This window comes from Ovis canadensis, chromosome 15 (genome assembly GCF_042477335.2).
Source record: "Ovis canadensis isolate MfBH-ARS-UI-01 breed Bighorn chromosome 15, ARS-UI_OviCan_v2, whole genome shotgun sequence".
Lineage (NCBI taxonomy): Eukaryota > Metazoa > Chordata > Mammalia > Artiodactyla > Bovidae > Ovis > Ovis canadensis.
This window is the reverse complement of record NC_091259.1, coordinates 51,274,294-51,297,843: the sequence shown is the minus strand read 5'-3', so window position 1 is coordinate 51,297,843 and position 23,550 is coordinate 51,274,294. Positions and strand designations below refer to the sequence as shown.

Sequence of the window (23,550 nt, the reverse complement as noted above, 5' to 3'; positions counted from 1 at the left end):
AAAGCCCACACAGAATGATACTGAGAGACCCTACAGGAAATAGAACTTGACCGCAAGTATACAGCCAGCTGATGCCAAAGATGAAAATAAAACAACTCTGGCTTCTTGCCTAGTGACCTATTTATTAGATTATGCATGCCTCTTTGCCTTTCTACCTTCAATCATTTCTACTGTTATTCTTATTTGACTTTTACAAAAGTATAGTTAGGTTTACCAGAAAGAAGTGTCAATATTAAATATACAATCATTTAAAGCAACAACAAAAAGCTCTCCACACTCCAATCTTTGATATCTATTCTTTAGGCATTTTAGTAGACAAATACATATAAAAACCCAATACCCCAAAATGCAATGGTTTTCTCCATCATTGTGAAAGCCAAAATGGAGTCAGTATTGCTAAAAGAGATCTCTAAAATGGAGCCAGGAGGCCACTAAGGAAGTATGTTTGCACGACTCAGGCTGGATGGATTCAGACATTTCGGCCTGATGAAGTCACCCAGAACACCTCCAAAAACTCAAGATACTAAAAGGCCCTTACCCTTAAAAAATTTGTAACAGTCTATATATTTATAGGACCCCTACCATAAAATAACTTGCGATTTCTTAAGGACAAATATTCTGACTTAGGTTAGAGTCGATCACAACTCTCACAGGGCAACTTTTAACAACTTCATGGTTTTTTGTCCTTATAAGTCCCTGACTCTTTCTTTTCCTTGGAACACTCTTTCAGGGCTACCAAATCTGATTCTCCCCAACTGCAAATTTTAAGTCCCCAAATAAACTCTGTTCTTTTTGCAGACTTCTGAATTTTTTTTAAGCTGACATCATTTAGATCTTTTCTTTAATTCATCTTGTCCCACCCCAAAAAGCACAAAGCACTATAGAATCAAAGAAGCAAAGGAGGCAGAAGACCAAAAACTACAAAGAAGACATTTTGATTCTAAAACCAAAGGACAGAGAAAAAGAGATGCATCTGAATATAATTTAAATATTATAGGTATGATCTAATTATCAGGATTGTTCATCACCGTGGCTACCCAGACATGCCCAACAACATGAGGCTGCTCAGACCCAATTCCATGAGAATGGTCTCTTCTTTGGAGGTCCTTTTACTCATATTCCTCAGTTGTACATAAAAATCTTCCCCCAAAAAATCACTGGTAGAGGGATGACACCATTGTGTGAATACTCCAAAGTGTTCTTCCCAGGCCTTTCCACTGACTATGAAAATCAGAGTAGTAAAGCCCAATTCCCCCAGCTAGTTTCATACCAGCCACGAATTGACCAAAAGAGGTAGACGAGTTTTACCTGTAGTTCTAGGAAAATAAACAGTGAACAATCTTATTTCTAATGGTGCTTTAAATTTATTTTAGAATGAAGTACTAAATAAATAAATACTTATTTTTAATCAGTTATTTTAGTATTTGAAACAATAGAAATGACCAACAGACCATTCTCACAGCAAGAGAGGAAACACATTATCTCAAGGCCTTCATTATCTTGAGCAAGGAAAATTTTCAAAGATGTCTCAGTACTACAAGAATCACTATGATCTGGTCAACTTTTACAGAGCCACTGTGGCCTATAAAAGAAAACCAATGATTTATTAATATAAGTCTGGCTACTAAAGTAGCTATAAAATTATATTATGTGGAATTTCTTTAAATAATATGAAATAGTATAGAAATAAAACACAATTAAATGTACGATAACTGTTGAAGCTAAGTATTGAAAACAGATTCACTATGCTCCTCTTCCATGTAAATTTAAAATTTTACGTAATTAAGATTTTCTAATAAATGTCTTATAAATACATAAAATCCTGTGTTTGAAAAATTGTGCATGAAAAAGGCAGTTCATAATAGTATAAACACAGATTACAATAAATGTTATATCAGGTGATAAACAAGTGTTTCTGGAATGATATAAATTGAGCTCAATGTTCATTATTTTTACTTTTTCCCTGGAAAGTTATTTATGTTCTCCAAAAAGAAAATAAACTTGGCGATACCACCCTGGACTCATCCCAAAGCCCTTCTCTCCCAAATCCTGTATCAGGGCCACAGGCACCAGCACCCAAGCTCCACGTTTCTCTTACCTCTTGAGGCAGCTCCAGTTTTGACCGGTCATCCAAGCCATTGGAATGCAAGCCCATCAGGTATGGGACAGGAGCATCTAAGAAATGTAGGAGAGAAGCCGGGAGAATAGGAACATAGACATGCTGCCACTGGAAAGGAAACATGAGAGCTGTAATTGTCTCCGCCACAGTCATCAGTCGCTGGTAATCTAGGTCAAAAAAATAAACACATACACACAAACCAGTCAAAAACAAGGCATCTGCTTCTCCAATAGTAATTAAAAAATTTTAATACAATTCCACATGTAGAAAGAACAGTATAAACTTCAGCAAGGGTGCTCAGAGCATGATTCCCTTATGGGAATCAAAGAGACAACCCAGAAACCTCAGTGGATCATATGCTGAAGTATACATCCTCCCACACACACAGGTCCATACTCATTATAACATTTAATAGAAATACAATAGAAATCATAAATGGCACCTTGCTCTAAATACTAAATGAGAAGGTTAAGTAGATTCTCTTAAGTAGAAAGAGGGTAGAGAACTAGAACAAAAAAAAAAGGAACTGTGGTCTGGTTTCTATTCAGCATGAATGCCAAACACCTCATTTACCGCTTACATGCGTCTGCATTCTCTAAAGAGCTGATGTGAACTTTGCAGTCAAGATCAAGACCAAAGAACCACCAACCAAGCAGAAGCTGGTTTTCTACCCTTAGCCAAGTCTGCCCCCAACCTGACAACCTAGCCTGAATGGAAACAGTATGAAAGTGTCATTTTCACACTTTGATAAAAACCTTCCCTAGAACTTGACAGACTCAGAAGACTGATTTTCATTACTCAAAAGCCTATTCTAGGTCAGAGAGCACAGCTTGGAGGAGAAGGCTTATGTTCAAAGTTTAACTTTTCTTAAGGATGCAATTTCTAGACTTGTTTTTCTTTTAGTTTTTGGAGTTTTATTTTTAAAATAAGCAAAGCCAATACAATAGATTTATTAAAATCAAAATTTAACAAGTTACTATTTACAAATGGTATGATGGTTTCAGATACTTAAGGACAAAGTAGGAACAAAAATTTTACAACCATATGAGTAATATCCTCCTGGAACAGTTGATTTCAAATGAGTGAGTTTTCACAGGGGTTAAACAGCTTTATGCACTAAAAACTCAGCCCACCATTTAAGCAAATCCCAGCTTAAAGGAGTTATAAGTAACAAAAAGCTTTCCAGAAAATGAAGATAAATGAGTAGGAAGTGAGCAGAAGCTGATATGCATCAACTAGATAGAGAAGTTTTAGCAAAGCATCCTGTGTGGTCACCAATAAAACTCTGGAGCAGCTTACACGTTGTTCCTGACTAAGCATGACCTGGAAATAGTTTTTGGGTTTTTTTTAACTAGTAATGCAATAATTAAAAACTGATGACTAAAACTTCATCTTCTCAAACATTTACAGGTGGCCCTCTGCTTCCCTGGTGGCTCAGCTGGTAAAGAAGCTGCCTGCAATGAAGGAGACCTGGGTTCAATCCCTGGGCTGAGATGATCCCCTGGAGAAGGGAACAGCTACCCACTTCAGCATTCTGGTCTGGAGAATCCCATGGACTCTACAGTCCATGGGGTTGCAAAGAGTCAGACATGACTGAGCGACTTTCACTTCACTTCACTTCACTCTCTATCTACAGTTCCACATCCAAGGATTCAAACAACCATGGATTGTTCATTCTTATAGTACATATTTATTGAAAAAAATCCACATATAAGTGGATCCATGTAATTCAAACCCATGTTTTTCAGTGTCAGCTGTTTCATCCAGTTTAAGTCAAGAAACATGGGCTTCCTAGACGGCACTAGTGGTAAAGAATCTGCCTGCCAATGCAGGAGACACAGGTTCTAGCCCTAGGTCAAGAAGATCCCCTAGAGGAGGGCATGGCAACCCACTCCAGTATTCTTGCCTAGAGAATCCCATGGACAGAGTACCCTGGCAGGCTACAGTCCATGGGGCTGCAGAGTCTGACACGACTGAGCAACTAAGCAGTCAAGAAACAGTAACTAAAAAAGCAACAAGACTTACACAAGTCTATACATCAGCCAGAGACAGGAGTCTGAAACATCATTATTTAAAACAAGTTGCAAAGTGAAGCCTCAGGAACCACACTCAGTCAACAGAGGCTTTTCTTGTTTGTTCTGCAGTGTTTAACAAGAACACTGTTACTGTTGCTGCTGCTGCTGCTGCTGCTGCTGCCAAGTCGCTTCAGTCGTGTCCGACTCTGTGCCACCCCATAGGATCCTCGTGAAAAACTGGAAGATCTAGAAACATCAGGCCAGGATTTTCAAAGGAATTAACTGGAGCTAACTACTGGCTGTCCATTTTAGATGGGGTATATGCTATTCAATTCAACACAGTCTCTATTACTTCAAATCATATCCAGAATCCAACCAGTTCACACCACTTTGCTGTTACCTCCTTAGTGAAGAGACAACATAGAGTCTCACTTCGATTATTACAGTGGTCTCCTAACCAACATTATTCAGACTTTGCCCATGGACCAGATCTGGGACAATTTGACCTCAAAATAAAAAAAATTAATTATAGTAATGGACCATATAACCTACTGAATAAAATAAAAATCTATGAGTCCATACAATAATAAACAAGGGAGAATGAAATGTTCTTCCTCACAGCCTGGTAACTAATTCAGACTAGAATTATCAAAGGATGCTAAAGCTATTAGGTAAAACTTTGAACAGCAACAATAAATTTATGGTTTCAAAGTATCAACTCACAAATTAGTTATTAATTACAAAGGTTAAAAATGATAACGTTCAGTTAAGAAATTCAGCAGACATATCACCTTAACCAAGTGATCAAATTAACATTATCAAAAATGGGACAAGCGAACATCATGTACCTCCTGTGATAAAAATAGACATGATGTGCCTCTTGATATAATGCACTGAGAGAACCACTACATCACTTCTGTGATATCACAGCCAAAAATGTATAACCTGAATCTAGCCAGAAGGAAACATCAGAAGAAAAACCCAAATGGAGGTTCATTTTACAAAATACCTTGCCTGTACTCTACAAAAACGTCAGTCATAAGAGACATGAAGAATTGACTACTAAAAGCAATATGCATACTACATATGTTACTGGACTAAAATTCTGAACCAGGAATTTTTTTTAAATTATCATTCACTTTTATGTGGAGTCTAAGAAATTAAACGAGGTTATAACAAAAAAGAAACAGACTCATAGATAGAACAAACAAATGAGAGGTAAAAACTATTATGTATAAAATAAGCTACAATGACCTATTGTACAGTGCAGGGAACACAGGGAATATTGTCTGTATTCTCTGACAATATTTTATAACAACTACAACTGGAATATAACCCTTAAAAATCATGAATCACTATGGTGTATGCCTGAAACTTACATAGTAGTGTATCAACTATCCCTCAATTTTTAAAAATTTATCATAAAGGACATTATTGGACAGTGGTAAATGAAACCTGAATACAGTATTATTATTTTGTTAATGTTAAATTTTCTAAATTTATTAATCATATTATGGCTATATTAAAAAATGTTCTTGTTCTTACAAAATAAAAGCTGAAGTACTAAGGAGTCAAGGAACATGGGACCTACAGTGACTCTCAATGGTTCATTTCTGTTCACACACATACAGAGATACAGAGGGAATGATAAAACAATGCACCCAGATGTTAACAACTGGTGAATTGTGGCAGAGTACACAAGAGCTCTTTGAACATTTCTTGCAACTCTTCTATAAGCTGGGAATGATTTCAAAATAAAAAGTCAAAAATCTTCAAACCTCTAATGACTAAACATCTCAGAGTAACAAAGTCCTTACAATGGCCTACAGGACTCTACAATTTGGCCTCCTGTTAAGTCTCTCACACTATCTGCTATTAAGCGCCTGCTCTCTCACACCATTATATCCATCAGGCACCCTCACTGTTCCTGGACATACCAACTACATTTTTGTCTCAGAACCTTTCTATTCTTTGTGCTCTTTGACTGGAAAACTTTTCCCACAAACATTAACATGGATCACTCAGAGAGGCCTAATCTTTGCCAAGCAAGCAAAAATCACCTCTTTCCCACTAAAATGTAAGTTCTATTATAGCAGGAATGTTTATCTATTTTGTCCACCCTGAATTTCTAGCCCCTAGAATAACACCTGGCACACAACACACTCTCAGTAAATATGTTCTGAATGAATGAATTTTATGTTACTTAATTCACTCCCTTAATACATATTTTTTCCTTCTGCTCTATTTATTGTTTTGTCCAAATCCGCTGCTCAAAATCACTTAAACTCTCATTTATAAAAAACAATTCAGTTATAACAAACAACAGAGAAAAGCAACACATTCTCATTTTCTCAAATATATTTTTTTCAAATATATGAAGGGTCATCACTACCATCAGGCTGAGGAAGGGGCAGAAACAACTCTGCAGAGTGATAGGACAAACTGGTAGAAAGTACGTCCCGCAAACATCAACTCCTGCCTCCTCTTTTCAGCATCAGTCAGACTTTAGGAGGCAGGATTCTCCTCTCAGACTGCAGAGTCCAGCAAAAGGCCATGATGATAGTCAATAAGAAATGGTAGACCTCTCATGTTCCATTAGTTTGCCATCCAGCGTGTGTGCATACTAAGTCACTTCAGTCATATCTGACTCTTTGGGACTGTATGGACCATAGGCTGCCAGGCTCCTCTGTCCATGGGATTCTCTAGGCAAGAATACTGGAGTGGGTTGGCATTTCCTCCTCCAGGGGGTCTTCCCAACCCAGGGATCAAACCCATATCACTTCTGTCTCCTGCTTTGGCAGGTGGGTTCTTTACCACTAGCGCCACAAGTTAATTTAGTTGATGCTAAATAGGGAATTCTGTATTTGTTCTTTGCAATTGGTTGAAAATTCACATACTTGGAATTTACAAAAGCTGATGAGTCATGGGAAGCAAAAGATCTGGATTCTGCTCAAACTCTAACAGCCCTTGGCCTTTACAGTCACCCCCATTGTTACCCGAATTGGAAAAAAAGAGAGGCCCTAGGCAGGAAGAGAGCTCTAGTAAGCACTGACTTACGCTGTGAGTAGAGCAGGATTTGAAACTCCAGAAGGGCACAAGTAAAAAGCTGAAAGACATTCTCCACTCCAAGCAGTTCAAAGACCTCTTTGACAGGAAAGTCGAACAGGGGAAGCTCATTGGTACTTGGTCTCTGGCAGACGATCGGCCCATAGACCCCAGAAAACTTCAAGGACCGGCCGGGAGGTGGGAGTGGCACCTCATATAGTACGTTGTATATGTAGCTCTCAAGGGGCAGTGGAGGGGGCTGAGGCGAAGTGACTGCCTGGTGAAGCTGTTCCAGCACACTCCGACATGCTTTCATGAAGGACATGGGCGTGATGAGGCAGATGCACTTAGAGACGTAGAGTGTATCCCGGCTAATGTCGTAGGAGTTGAAGCGCTGCAGCTTGGTCCCAGGAGTGCCATCACCATCCTCCATGCCACTGAGGTCTCGGCTATCACCAAGTGGGGCGTGGAGGACATCATACTCTGCATTGTGCATGTGGTAGAGGGTCTGCATTGCACTGCAGATCTGCTTGCTAGTCACCTCCTCATAAAATGTGAGAGCAAACCCGAAGGTCCGAGAGCCATCCTCCCTAGTGATAATAAAGGCATGGAACTGAGGCTCCCTGGGATCAGCCTGGGTCTTGAATGCCAGCCCTTTGGGCATGCATAGCTGTAAAAGACAACCAGAAAATAACGAGTGAGAACACACTGCTATTCCTCTTCTCAGAACACCATCACTACTTATTTATTAACACTGAAAGAGCACCTACTATGCTGTGTGTCTGGAATATCAAGTCCCACACAGCAAACTATCTGCCCTAAAGAACTCCCATTCTAAGACACACACTATTAACTAAAATTACATTGTAGTTATCAAGGCTATATAGAAGTATACACAAAGTACCAGAGGAACACAAAACAACTCAGTCTCAGTCTTCATTAGAAAAGGCTTCAGAGATGAACTTATGCCTGAACTCATTAGGTAGACAAGAGAAAGAAGGGTATTTCATGGGCACACACACAAAAAAAGTGCATAAAGAAGGTTAAAGAAAGCTTGGAGAATTTAGGTAGGTGGTCAAGCATGACAGCATGTATTAGGAGATGATGCTAGAAACATATCTAAAAACCAGACAGATGCAACTTCATACCTAAAAATAAACCAAGTTTTAGACTCTATCCAGTTCACAAGATTCTGTCATCAACAAAATCTTCTCTTTTCAGAGGGAAAAAAAAGGGGGGGAGGGGGGAAATGTTCATTTCATATAATGCAAAGAGATGACATAATCAGGATAAAGATGTACTTTTTTCACTTTAACTCAGATGCGTTATATAAAGAAACTGAACAGCTAATCAAAGTGACCTGAATCAATCAGTTTTCATTTTCTACTTTTTCACCAACCTAGTCATACAAATGGACTTTGAGGAGCCTGGGTTAACAAGTACAAGGAGCTACATTATGGTATTTCCATTATTCTTGAACTTGACTTCTCAAAGCCTAAATGTTTCTAGAATATACCATGTTAAAAGGAAATCAGCACCAGACTAGGAGTCAAAAGACTTGAGGCTCTCTAGACTCAGATTCCTCCCCTGTAAAATGAAGATAATACTGTTTACTCTGCCTACTTCATAGGCTTATTGTGTCCATCAAACAAAATCATCCTCACAAAGCTATTAAAAAATAATGAAGTACAAAGATGTGGTCAAGGGCAGAGTTCTGGAACTAGTATTTAAGCTTACTCAAACAGCTCCTTAGCCATGTGACTTGAACACATTACCTAACCTCTCTGGATCTTAGTTTCCTTACCCATAAAATATGTGTGTCTGTGTTTATTTAATATTATCTACATGAAGGATTTCATTTTTTGCTGTTTAGTCACTAGGTCGTGTCCAACTCATTGCGACCCCATGGACTGTAACCCACCAGGCTCCTCTATCCATGGGATTTCCCAGGCAAGCACACTGGAGTGGATTGCCATTTCCTTCCCCAGGGGATCTTTCCAACCCAGGGATTAAACTCACATCTCCTGCATTGGTACATGTGTTCTTTACCACTGAGCCACCAGGGTAGCCCACGTAAGGGGTACTATGAGAATTAAATGAGTTAATTCATGTCAAGTACTTATCACAGTACCTAGCATAAGTTGAATACTCAATAAATGTTATTCATGGTAGTATTCTTCTAGAGATTAAAAATGCTGCCTTATCTGTGTACTAAGTCACTTCAGTCGTGTCTGACTCTTTGTGACTCCATGGACTGTAGCCCACCAGGCTTCTTTGTTCATGGGATTTTCCAGGGAGAACAGTGGAATGTGTTGCCATTTCCTTCTCCAGAGGATCTTCCCAACCCAGGGATTGAACCCATGTTTCTTTGGTCTCCTGCACTAGCAGGCAGGATCTTTACCACTGGCACCAGCTGGGTGCTAAAATTATACTAAAACAAAAATTCATTTCTGCCATATTACTCAGATATATACAATACAAATTAAGATTTAAATCTCAACATACAGTATCAATGCTATAAGCAACTAAGAGCTCAATCTCACAAAAAAAGTTCACTAACCCAATACTAAGTACTTGTCTGACTCAACAGAAGCACACTGTGACTTTTGGTATAGCTGATATATTCTGAGTATTTGATAAAGTGATCAAAATGCAGAATCATGAACAACATGCGTATTACCCCATCTTCAGAAGTTATTGATCCTTGGTGGAATCATAGCTACCATAGTCTGAACTTACAATCCTACTGTAAATTACTCCGTAAATTATCTCACACTTGTAGCTAACAAATACTAACCATTCCCACTGCATCTTGGTCAAAGGGATTCCAGTCCACATTCTCAGGATATCGTGCAAGGACCTTAGACTTGAATGTTCGTCTCAATGGTGTCTGCTCAAAATTTTCTCCTGCAAGAAAAACAACAGAGCAAATCATCTCCACAAAGTCCCTTGAAACCACAGGGTTATGAATATTAGAGCTTGGCAGTCCAGCAAGGTACAGAAATGAAGGCAAAAGGGTTAGTATGTCAACCATCTAAGAACAGGAAAGGCATTATAGTTATTAGATTATAGATCAGTAAGGAAGCTGGAAAAGTTTAGCATGGTTAATACTGGACACTGCTAGATACCTTGGCTTTTGTTTAAAATGAAATCATTACTACAAATCCAATAGTTAATCTTATTAGGAGAAGAGGGGAGAAAACACAAGGGAAGATGAAGGATTATATCGTTGTTTCCCACCCACCCAAAAGCAACATTTACTTTGGTAAAAGTCAACTGAAAACATGACAGAAGCATAAATTATTTTAAATTAAAAATAAAGTATGCATTTCTATGATCTCTGAAAAAATACAAGGCAGATTTTTCAGGATAAATGAGTTATTTGTCAGTTGAGAATCATTTGAAATTTCTGAATTCCTCCTTTGTTTCCTCCATCCCTTCCTAAAAACATTAAGAGTAGACAGAAATAAGGACATTAAGAAGGAAAGAGGAAGAATCAAAGAACCCACCACCTAGAAGGATAGGAATACGAAAAATCTATTGGTCGAAAAAAGCATAAGAAAGTTAGAATGTCAAAGGGTACAAAATGCCGCCGGAGAGACTTATATAAGAGCCACCAGAATGCTATGGGTGTTTTCAAGTTTGTTTTTACCTTCAGTTGTGCTTGAAATGAAAGAGCTGGCACCATCCCTGGCTTTAGAAGCCTGTATGTACTGGCATAATGCTACATGATAAATAAAACAACACAGGATTACAATAAAGCAATGTTAATCAAACTTTTTTGACCATGACTCCAGTATGAAACAAAGTTTATATCATGAAGCAATAAACACATACGTAATATGTATACATAAATTCACTTAAAAATTTCACCCAAAAAATACTTACCCTTACTACATGAGATGTCTTTTCATAATTTCTACTCTATATCATTTAAAACCAAAATGCTACCTGCAGACCTACTAATGGCCACGATTCAGTTTGAAAAAATTACAATACAGTATAGTGGGAAAAACAGCTCAACAGATGTTAAAGTACTATAAAGCCACTAGTGCTTTCTCTGAAAGTATACCACCAAATATTGTTTTTCCCAAGGAATGAGGGAGAAGGGAACAAATTAAATGCACCTAAATATTTCAAACATATAAATTTACTAGTTATCATGGGAAAATATGTGGGAAACATGACCAAGGACAATTTAATTGAATTACATATCTATTTACTGAGTAATCGTGTTATACAAGGGCCTTAGGTACTGTGAAGGATAGAGATGAACCACCTATCCTCAAGAACCATTCCATCAAACGTATATGAAACATTCTATAGGAAAAAGAACACACACAAATAACAATTTTGCAGGGAGGTTATTAGGTGGGAGGCTCCGCTTATGTGATTTATCCATTCAGAGCACACTTGCACAGGATCCTGTTCATGTGCTTCCAGTTGCCAGAATAAACTCTGCTCCAACTAAAGCTTTTCTAAGTTGGCTTAGAACCCCAGGAGGCTGGTGATTATTAAGGGAGATGCACTTCTCACCAACACAAGATTGGGATGAACCTAAAGTCAGAGAGTCCTTCACTTTAAATCAGCCTAGAGGCATCTTGAAAGCTTCTGGGAAAAAAAAGTTTATATTAATTCTAAGGCACCTGTTCCAGAAACTAATAATCATTCCAGTCAGAAAGTTACTGCTTTTATAATTAAAACTTTCACATCCATTTTCTGTCAGGTTCTGTCCATCACTGTCATCATAAGCCCACTTATTCATAATTTTCAACTTCTGACAAGGCCCAACCTTCTTTCTGTTAATAAAGCCAAGTTCTACAATTTCAATTTCTCTCACATCCAATCCCTCCTTTCAAACTGATTTTTCTGAAACTCGTATCTAGCAAGTTTCATTTCTCAAAATACATTTGGTAATCTTCACTGAAGAAAACTTGCAAAATCAGCAGGCAGCTGGTGATATTGGAAGCAATGCAACAAAGCTCTACAGCTATGTCAAGCAAGTCTCAGAGCTTTCACTAACACCTGCAGAGTGCAAAGAGCCCACCCATGCAAGCCTGCACTCACTGTACAAAGTAATTAAACTGCAAGCAGCTGACAAAAGATCTTGTCTACATTCTGACATTCTCAGAATGTATTTTTAAACTGCATCCAATTCTGAGAGAAGATAAACTATTTCTTCCTCATAAGCTTCTTTACTTTTAATAGTCAGTTTTCTCATTTCTTTCTTAGTAGGCTAAAAAATCCCCTCAGTAAAAACCACAAAATATCTGAACATACACAGAAGTCAGGGCGGTTAGCAATGTCCTATATGAAAGCCTTCAGAGAAAGACATTTTCCTCAGATGGCTATGAGGTACCCCCTAAGACCTGAAGAGCATTCAAAAGATGAAACAGGGGACTATTTAGGGGGAGAATTTCAAAGCAGTGAGATGAAGAATGGAGCCAAAAGTGAACATGATGAGCTGACCTGGAATGTAGACAAAGAGGAGGAGGAAAGCTATGATCACAGAAGTGGTCCTCAGATCCTCTGTCCCCACCACTACCTCTCCACTTCCTGCTCCTTCTTTAAACAAGCTGAGTAAAGAAGTCTTGTCAAATAGTCAGGTTCTGAGTAAACGCACAGCAGACAGTGCCTCTTAGACAAAAGTCCTGCTGTGTATTAGACTGAACCAGTAGCAGAAGCATAGTATTTTCACTGCAAGGGGAAAGGCGATGTGTAAAGAACAGGTATAAGGGCCCTGAGACCAAATCATGTTCATTATAGACACCATATGAAGTGCCATAAAGTAATAGAGGAAGGAGATCACAAACCTAAGATCTTTTTATTAAAACAACTTAATCACTGTTCATTTACTGAGGGCTGAATTTTTCAGAGAATAAGCAACACACACATATTGCCTCAGGAACATCTAGATAGCCCTATCTCCTCGAACCTACATGTGTCACAGGTCCCTTAAATCCTGTTATTTAGACCTCTGGAAATACAAACAATACCAGGAATATGACATCACAACCACAGCTGTTCCATTGTTCTATAAACAATAACTAATTATTTGCCCAACACAAATGTCAGCGGGTCTGAACATCAAAAGGCACTTTCTAACAACAACTGAAAAATTAGTCAACTAGGTATCAATCTATCTTTGTGAATCTGCCCCCTGGAAAGTACAGTTCAGATAAAATCACAACAGATTTTCTTTAAAAGCCTGCATGCCTTACAAGGACTTCTAATAGGTTCTTTGTTTACTTGTCCTGCTTTGGCCAAGCCAGAAACAAACTGACATTTGTATTGCTATTAGCTTCTTGGTACTAGCTTGATTTGAATAACCCTGAATGAGGGATGCTGATGCTGAGAAGCTTCAAAGGAACCCCTAAACTCTGCAATGCTTTACAAATTTTTGTAGGAAGACGTCTGCATTTTTCTGGGGAGAAAACACAATTTCTACCAGATCTCAAAGGATTTCATGACTCAAGTTAAAAGCACAGCTCCAAATATTTCTAATATGGGCAGAAAATGTTTTGACCACTTAAAAGTTAACCTAAATGAGCAGGTTTTCACAGAGTCTAAAATGAAATACACATACTACTAAATAACTGCTTTCCAGGTTGATAATGACCCAAATTAGGACATTATTTGTTGATTGCTTCATGTGAGCAAGTTAAAATAGAAAATACCTCAAAACTTCTGTCTGAAGTCCAGGTCCTCAGAAAATGTTCATCAAGACCTCCACATTTATATTAAACTTATTATGTTTATATTTTTAAGTGGTAGAGGGGATATGAAAAGGTAGGTCTACCTGAGGAAGACCCAATATAGTTAAATCTCAACCTGGTTTATGCTGAACCACCTAACTTCTCCAGATCATAGTGTTAGCTTACATTCAAGCAAAATAAAAGTAACCATTATTTCCTGGGAAACTGTTTATAGAATACATCTGTTATACCTACATCTTGGATTAGATACACCAAATAAAATGAGTATCTAATTTCTAAACTATAGTAGTCAGAGATGGGATACACTAAAGGAGCTTTATATAAAATTTGAAGTTTTTTTTTTAAAAAAAGCTAAAAACATTTTTATATCTGGCCCCTTGGAGGACATAGGGAGGATTATATAAATATCGGTGAAACTAAAATTAAAAAAAAAAAATAAACAACAACAAAAAACTGACTTTGTCAAAAGAGTAATTTATATCTAGTTTGATATAAGTTCTACTTCCAGCCATGGCAGAAAGTCTCCTATGACACCAACTCTCTTACAGATAAACTATGAACTCCAGACAAAATATAAAAAACAACTACCCAAAGGGGTGTGTGTGTGTGTGTGTGTGTGTGTCTCTGTGTGTGTGTGTGTGTGTTAGTAGTTCAGTCTTGTCTGACTCTTTGCAACCCCATGGACCATAGCCCACCAGGCTTCTCTGTCCATGCAATTTCCCAGGCGAGAATACTGGAGTGGGTTGCCATTCCCTTCTCCAGAGCATCTTCCCATCCAGGGACCAAATCCGGGTCTCCTGCACTACAGGCAGATTCTCTACAGTCTGAGCCACTATGGAAGCCCATCCAAAGGTAACAGAGAACAAAAAACAGGCAGATTATGAAAGGAGATGGAGGGTCAACCCTGGGGAAAAGGTAATAACACTGGAAGAGAGTCCCCTTTTGGCTAGGCAGGTCCGAGTCTGTGCCATGAGAGATGGCTAAAATTCAGATAAAAATCCAGTCTTATTAGCTTGAAGAACCAGAGAACAGACTTTAAAGGCAATCACAACAGCTGAGAAGTGAGGGAGGGAAATTCCAAGGAGAGCCAGAGAGGGGTACCACTAACTGTATGAATGCTGCTCAAGTCTCTGACTGATACCTGAACCATAAGTGCATGGAACAGACCCCAAACAGCTAAATTAGGGCTAAAAGAACTGAACTGAGATTTAAGCTGCTGCTCACCGCTGGGAAACGAACAAAATCCAATGTTCTCTGGAGGAAAGTGACAGAATTCAGAGTTTCTATAACATACCATACACAATGTCAAGGACACAATCTAAAATTGGTTAGCATATAAAGAAACAAGAAACATGACCCATTCTCAAGAGAACAGTCAAAAGAAACTGACTTTGCATTGACCCAAATGTTTGGATTAGCAGTCAAGGATTTAAAAGAGGGGTGTTCATAATGAATGAAAAGCCAGTAAATCTCAGCAAAGAAATAGATACTATAATTAAATGGATGGGAAAAGTAGAATGGAGATGCAGAAGAGTTAGTGAACTGAAAAACAAATCAACCACAAAGTAACCAAACTGTAAAACAGAAAGAAAAAAGATTAGAAAGAAAAGGGGGGGCAAGGGAGGGAAACCAGAGATATGAGAGACAGCAAGTCTAACAAATATAATTGGAGCCCCAAAGGAAAGAAGAGCAAATGAGGTTAAAAAGAATATTTGAAGAAATAATGATCAAAAATTTCCCTAATTTGGTAAAAGATATAAATTTACAGAGTCAAGAAGCTCAGTCAAGAATTCCAAGCAGGATAAATACCAAGAAAATGATATGCAATTAAACTCTTGAAAAAAGAAAAACTTTAAGAGAAAATCCTGAATGGAGCCAAAGTAAAAGAATGTATTACATTAAGAAGAAAAATGATTGAAATTACTACTGCTTTTTATCAGAAACAATAGTAATTATAAGACATGGAAAACATTCTACATATACTAAAAGAAAAAAAAAAAGCCTTGTCAATCTAGAATTTCACAAACAAAAATCCTTCAAAATTGAAGGGAAAAATTAACACATTTCAGGTAAAACAAAGCTGAGAGAATTCACTGCTGCAGACCTGCACTTACAAGAATAAGAACAGGTTATATACTGTATGATTCCATTTATATGACATTCTTGTAATGACAAAATTAAAAAAATGAACAGATCAATAGTGGTATTCATTCATTCATCACAGAAATGAATGATCAGAAGTCAGGGATGGGTGGAGGGAGGCTACAAAAGCGCAACTCCAAGAATTCTTGTGGTGACAGAACTATCCTGTATCCTGACTGTATCAGGATGTTAATATCCTGATATTAACATGTATCAATGTTAATATACTGGTTGTGACAGTATACTACAGCTTTTCAAGATGTTACCATCGGGTAAAGGAAAATAATCTCCCTGTATTATTTCTTTCAGCAGCATAACTGATTCTACAATTACCTCAAATAAAAAGTTTAATGTATTTAAAAAGCATGTTTTTAATTTTAAAAAAGTGTTTTAATGTTTTAAACAACCAGCCAAGGTTTTAAAGCCGAAGCTGCAGGCAACACAAATCCAGCGTTCAAAGCTAAACCTGGGACAGAGTTCTTTGAAGACAGCTATGTTCTCCCTCTCTAAGACAGAAGCGTCATATAAACTGCCTATTCTCACCTCAACACCAACAATCCTATAAGGTCTAGTTTACATTATCTACAGCAAGAGTGATGAAATTTTTTTCCCTAGGAATAGATGTATGCATGCGTGTGAGCATGCTCAGTCGCCCGCCAGGCTTCTCTGTCCATGGGATTTCCCAGGCCAGAGTACTGGAGTGGGTTGCAATTTCCTTCTCCAGGGGATCTTTCTGACCCAGGGATTGAACCTGATTCTCCTGCATTGGCAGGTGGGTTCTTTATGACTGAGCCACCAGAGAAGCCCTTGGGAATGGATATAATCAGATGATTATGCTATCCTTTGCATAATGACAACCTGGGATGTCCTAGAACTGATCCTGTTAGTGACACTGGTCACCAATTCAGTGCTACTCATGCTATAATCAATTTCTTTCCTGCAATAAAAGATTTCACTATATTTTTCCTGTTATAAACATTTCTGAAATTGATTGCCCAACTGAATAGTATTACTACCAACTTATACTTAGGTTTCCAGTGCATGTTGAAAACCAACTGTTGTATCTTCAATTCATTCCCTGCCCCAGCATTTCAATTTTCCTTGTCTTGTAGATAATTTCTGAACTTGTGCACAAATCAGAGATGACCTTCTGTCAACTCTAACAGGGCACAACACAGAAAGAGAAGGAAATGCAAATTTCTAACTAAATTAACTTATTACTTTTAGATGACAACTTCATTACTATCAGCACTTTTTAAATAGAGACAGCTTTAAAATGACACAGACTAACAAGCAGAGTTTTGGTATCTAAAGAAAACCATCTTACACTGCTCTCATCACTGTCTTCTTTCTTGTACAAAGCTGAGGTAAATTCACAGCTCCTGCATGAAGTGAAGAAGACAACCACTCCTTGAAGAGACAGCCTGTACCTTGGCCCCCCATCACCAGATGACTGTGGTGCTCAGGAGACAGACACTCACAAATATTCAGAATGCAGATAATGAGCTGCCCCCCATATAGACAAGCCACAGGCCTCTTCTAAGGCACTATTAACCCAGGAAAACTGTTTACCAGGCTTTCAAGGAAAGAGCAACAGAAACCATCTGTTACCCCTATGTGTTCCCCTGAGACAAATTTCGTCACTTTCTTTCTCAATGTATCTTCTTTGTCAGACTAACTTTAGATTTGTACATATGGACACTACCCTTATTGATGCTTTGCCTCCTACTTGATATCAGGGCACCACACCTAGTCCAATTCATGCAATTAGTATTCTTAAAATGGCTGAACTTCTCACATACCCAATTTTAACAAGAGACTGAGATTTGAGAACCCATCTAAAGAGGACTGCTCCAAACCACAGATAAGACAGAATTTAGGTAGCAAGGCATCAGGCAGACACTGCCTCCCTTTCAGCCCAGCTGAATACCCTGCAGGGGACACAACTGTTGAGCTAACATATTGAACTAAGATATGTAATTTGCTGGTGTTTCGTGGGGGAAGAAAAAAGCTCTCAAGTTCATGGTATTTTAGGCTAGTCTAACAAACCCAGTCCTGTGAACTGGAAATACACATACTGTTCTAAACAGAGTGAGGGCTCCCAGAGGCTACACATGTGCATAACTGGGGTACTCTTCTCTAAAAGCTGGGCTGTCCAGAAGACCAGGCTTAGGCAAACGCCTGGACTAGAATCTCTAAGAAAGAAGTAGCAGAGGACAAATCTGAGCAATGGTTCCCATGGGGCAATACCAAATTTTAAAATAAACAGTCTAAATTGAGTGTAAGAAACTAGGGTAGAAGGCAGGAAGAGGGTCAAGGTCCTACCTTGACTACCAGTTGTACGACCCTTAACAATTTACTGGGTTTTGTGGGTCTTACTTTCCTCAATGAAAGATTTTTTGTTTTTTTTTAAGTGGAGAACTCATTGGTGATCTGTAAAGGTTTTTCTAGCTCGATTGTTCCATGACTTAATGACTACTGGGTCTGACCAAGCACAGAAATCCTACCTCTCAAATTGTGAGCATTGGTTATTCCTCTGCTGCCTCTCTTCCCCAAATCCCACTGAAACAATAGCAGAAGTAAGGAAGCATAAACCTACAGAATGAAAAATTGAAGATAATCTCCAAAAAGCTCAGAACTTGTAGCATCAGGTACTTATGGAACTAGGGATTAAGATGGGGCTAAAAACAGAAGGAGTAATTGAAAGTCTATTTAAGAACCAGATGGCATCAACTCATGAACAGATAATACAAAACGTTGTATAACTACACAATGGAACATTATTTGGCTATAAAAATAAATGAAGTACTGTTATATGCTGCAATACAAATGAACCTTGAAAACATTATGCTAAGTGAAAGAAGCCAGACACAAAAGGCCACATGTTGTGCAATTTCACATATATGAAATGCCCAGAATAGGCATATTCATAGAAACAAAAAGTAGTACCAAGGGACAGACTGCTAATAGCTATGTAGTTTCTTTTCGGGATGATGGAAATGTTCTGGAACTAGATAGTGTGATGGTTGTACAACATAGTGAATACACTAAAAACCACTAACGTTTACACTTCAGAATGGCACATGTATGTTACATGAATTATATCTCAATTAAAACAGAAAAGAACCAGCTGGACCCCATCCCACCCCACCCCACCCCACCCCACCCCACCCCACCCCTTTCCCACTCCAACTGGCTCCTCCATTGCAGAAGAAAAAGGAAAGTTTATCCTTTACAATGAGTAAATAAAACAATGAGTGGGGAGGGCATTATGAGTGATTGTGGTCAGAAGCTACAAACTTCCAATTATAAGATAAGTAAGTCCTGGGGATGTAATTCACAGAGATAAGAAAGCCTTCCTCAGCGATCAATGCAAGAAACTAGAGGAAAACAACAGAATGGGAAAGACTAGAGATCTCTTCAAGAAAATTAGAGATGCCAAGGGAACATTTCATGCAAAGATGGACTCAATAAAGGACAGAAATCGTATGGACCTAGCAGAAGCAGAAGATATTAAGAAGAAGTGGCAAGAATACACAGAAGAAATGTACAAAAAAGATCTTCATGACCCGGATAATCACGATGGTGTGATCACTTACCTAGAGCCAGACATCCTGGAATGTGAGGTCAAGTGGGCCTTAGAAAGCATCACTATGAACGAAGCTAGTGGAGGTGATGGAATTCCAGTTGAGTTATTTCAAATCCTGAAAGATGATGCTGTGGAAGTGCTGCACTCAATATGCCAGCAAATTTGGAAAACTCAGCAGTGGCCACAGGACTGAAAAAGGTCAGTTTTCATTCCAATCCCAAAGAAAGGCAATGCCAAAGAATGCTCAAACTACCACACAACTGCACTCATCTCACACGCTAGTAAAGTAATGCTCAAAATTCTCCAAGCCAGGCTTCAGCAATATGTGAACTGTGAACTTCCAGATGTTCAAGCTGGTTTTAGAAAAGCCAGAGGAACCAGAGATCAAATTGCCAACATCCGGTGGATCATCAAAAAAACAAGAGAGTTCCAGAAAAACCTCTATTTCTGCTTTATTGACTATGTCAAAGCCTTTGACTGTGTAGATCACAATAAACTGTGGAAAATTCTGAAAGAGATAGGAATACCAGACCACCTAAGCTGTCTCTGAGAAATCTGTATGCAGATCAGGAAGCAACAGTTAGAACTGGACATGGAACAACAGACTGGTTCCAAATAGGAAAAGGAGTATGTCAAGGCTGTATGTTGTCACCCTGCTTATTTAACTTATATGCAGAGTACATCATGTGAAACGCTGGACTGGAAGAAACACAAGCTAGAATCAAGATTGCTGGGAGAAATATCAATAACCTCAGATATGCAGATGACACCACCCTTATGGCAGAAAGTGAAGAGGAAATAAAAAGCCTCTTGATGAAAGTGAAAGAGAAGAGTGAAAAAGTTGGCTTAAAGCTCAACATTCAGAAAACAAAGATCATGGCATCTGGTCCCGTCACTTCATGGGAAATAGATGGGGAAACAGTGGAAACAGTATCAGTTTTTTGGGGCTCCAAAATCACTGCAGATGGTGATTGCAGCCATGAAATTAAAAGACACTTACTCCTTGGAAGGAAAGTTATGGCCAACCTAGGTAGCATATTCAAAAGCAGAGACACTACTTTGCCAACAAAGGTCCATCTAGTCAAGGCTATGGTTTTTCCAGTAGTCATGTATGGATGTGAGAGCTGGACTGTCAAGAAAGCTGAGCGCCAAAGAATTGATGCTTTTGAACTGTGGTGTTGGAGAAGACTCTTGAAGAGTCCCTTGGACTGCAAGGAGATCCAACCAGGAGATCAGTCCTGGGTGTTCATTGGAAGGACTGATGCTGAAGCTGAAACTCCAATACTTTGGCCACCTCACGCAAAAAGCTGACTCACTGGAAAAGACCCTGATACTGGGAGGGATTGGGGGCAGGAGGAAAAGGGGACGACAGAGGATGAGACGGCTGGATGGCATCACCAACTCGATGGACATGAGTTTGGGTAAACTCAGGGAGTTGGTGATGGGCAGGGAGGCCTGGCATGCTGCGATTCATGGGGTCGCATGGAATCGGACACGACTGAATGACCGAGCTGAACCATAGTTAACAATTCAGTTCAGTCACTCAATTGTGTCCGACTTTTTGCAACCCCATGGACTGTTTACATCCCACTTGGCAGGTAAACCCATGCACCATAACTACTGAGCCTGTGCTCTAGAGCCTGGAAGCTTCAAACACTGAGTGCACGTGCCACAACTACTGAAGCCCACATGCTCTAGAGCCCGTGCTTGGCAACAAGAGAAACCACCACAATGAGAAGCCCACACACCACAATTAGAAAGTAGCCCCTGCTCTCCACAACCAGAGAAAGCCTGCGCAGCAATGAACCAGCAGAGCCAAAGATAAACGAATAAATAAAATTATTTTAAAAAATAAAAATACGGAAATAGAAAATTTACATACTGAACATTGAGACCCCCAGAGCTCTTCCCTTGTCCTCTCTTCAAGAAACCCTTGGCTCTCAAGAAAACTGGCAGCAAGGATTATGACTTCAAGGCGGAGATCTAAGGAGCCGTTTACGTGAACCTAACCAGCACAAGAAAAAAGACCCAGAGATACTGGTGGCCCAGGAAAAAAACTATGTAGCCAAATCAATTCTGTAGTTAACCTCTCAGTAACCAAACCCCACCTACGAACACAGAGCTTCCTAATCAGCTTCCTGGTGCATTATTCTTAGATGTGAATGCATAGCCAGAGATCATGAGGCATTTGGGGAAAGACTACAATTAAAGAAAGACATCAAGGGCTTACCTCGTGGCTCAGATGGTAAAGAATCCACCTGGAATGCAGAAGACCTGGGTTTGATCCCTGGATTGGGAAGATTCCCTGGAGGAGGGATAGCAACCCACTCCAGTATTCTTGCCCAGAGAATCCCCACGGACAGAGAAGCCTGGCCGACTACAGAGTCCATGGATGGCAAAGAGTCGGACATGACTGAGCCACTAAGCACAGCACACCCAATCGATCAATTAATGCAACTCTGAGGAAACAGAAACCTATACAGAAAAAGAAGTTTCCAAAAATACTATTCATCAGGCTTGGAGGCAAGAGTACCCCAGTAACAATGAGCACAACTAATACCGAGATCTTGGTTTCTAATATTATTCTCCAATAAAATGACTTAAGGCTACTTAGAAAAACAGCTGGTTCTTTAACTGAGCAGGAAGTATAAAGGAGGAGCCTGGAACACCTTGTAGTGCCAAAAAGTAAGAAGTATTCAAAAAAGTCCCACAATGATTCAGGCACATCAGACACAAGAGCTCACTAAACCATCTTCCAAGGGCCAAAGCTAGAATAATTTGAACAACAAAATAAATAAGCTGAGGGAAATTCCTGGCGTGCTAATAATTAGGACACCACGCTTTCAGTGCTGAGGGCCAGGGTTTGATCCCTGGTCTGGGAACCAGAATCCTGCCAGCTGCTCAGCATGGCCAATAATAATAGTAATAATAAAGAAGTTGAATTATAACCCAAGGAATAAAATAAATATCCATGAGTGATGAGTGATACTAATATAAATAAGTCATTAAATAAATAGAGGGAGAATAGACAAATCTCATGTGCAGAAAAATTCCAAATAATTTATGTAAATAAATACTCTGCTCTCAAAGCGGTGGAAAATAACTCCCCACTCCTTAAGTATGGGCTGCTCATAGGAAAAATCTGACAAACACTACGTGACAAACCTAATAAACATTGGAAAAATCTGATAAATGCCACCCGGAGATCAAGATAAATGTCAACAATGGTAAGTCATGTTCAGAATGTGTGTACTCCTGATATACATAACTCTGTAATATTCCTCTCAAAACACCATAATCCCAGTCTAATCAAGAAGAAAAATATCACATACACCCTAATTGAGGGACATTCTACAAAACAGTTGACCAATATTTTTAAAAACTGCTGAAGTCATCTAAAAGAAAATAAGCCAGTTGAATGATTTAGCTAAAAGAAGCCTAAGCAAACATAGCTCCTATTTATAATATGGTATCCTGAACGGGAATACTGGAACAGAAGGAGAATTATGCAAAAACTAAGAAAATATGAATGAAGTATCTAGTCAGTCCAGGAAGTCTAATATCCAAATAACAGAATCCCATAAAGAGAAAATTAAGGGGAAGATCAAAAAAATAATTCAACAAAATCTTCCAGAAATTAAGTGCCATGAATTCCCAAATTTGAAAGTGCACTTCAAAGATCTAGCAGAGTGGATGAAAACAGATCCACACATTAATTAATAATGTGACAATACTGGCTCACTAACTGTGACAAATGAGTGTAATGATATTACTATTAGGGGGCAATTGTGTGTGAGGCATACAGGAACTTCCTGTACTATCTTCACAACTTTTCTGTAAGTTTAAATCTATTCTAAAATAATAAGTTTATTTTAAAGATTTTAAAAATTATATTCCATTTAAACAAAATGTCCAGAATAAGCA

At 38.8% G+C, this 23,550-nt stretch overlaps 1 protein-coding gene across 2 annotated transcripts in view; it reads right to left on the bottom strand.

Moving 5' to 3' along the window:
- The window catches only part of DENND5A (DENN domain containing 5A), a 102,561-nt gene that overhangs the window by 37,627 nt on the left and 41,384 nt on the right, over positions 1 to 23,550 (bottom strand). For both annotated transcript variants that reach the window (XM_069554425.1, XM_069554426.1), the window contains exons 2-5: positions 10,832 to 10,903; positions 9,977 to 10,086; positions 7,192 to 7,849; positions 2,099 to 2,286 (exon numbers count right to left, since the gene is read on the bottom strand). In XM_069554425.1, the coding sequence (XP_069410526.1) occupies positions 2,099 to 2,286; positions 7,192 to 7,849; positions 9,977 to 10,086; positions 10,832 to 10,903 (1,028 nt within the window). The remainder of the gene's footprint in view (positions 1 to 2,098; positions 2,287 to 7,191; positions 7,850 to 9,976; positions 10,087 to 10,831; positions 10,904 to 23,550) is intronic.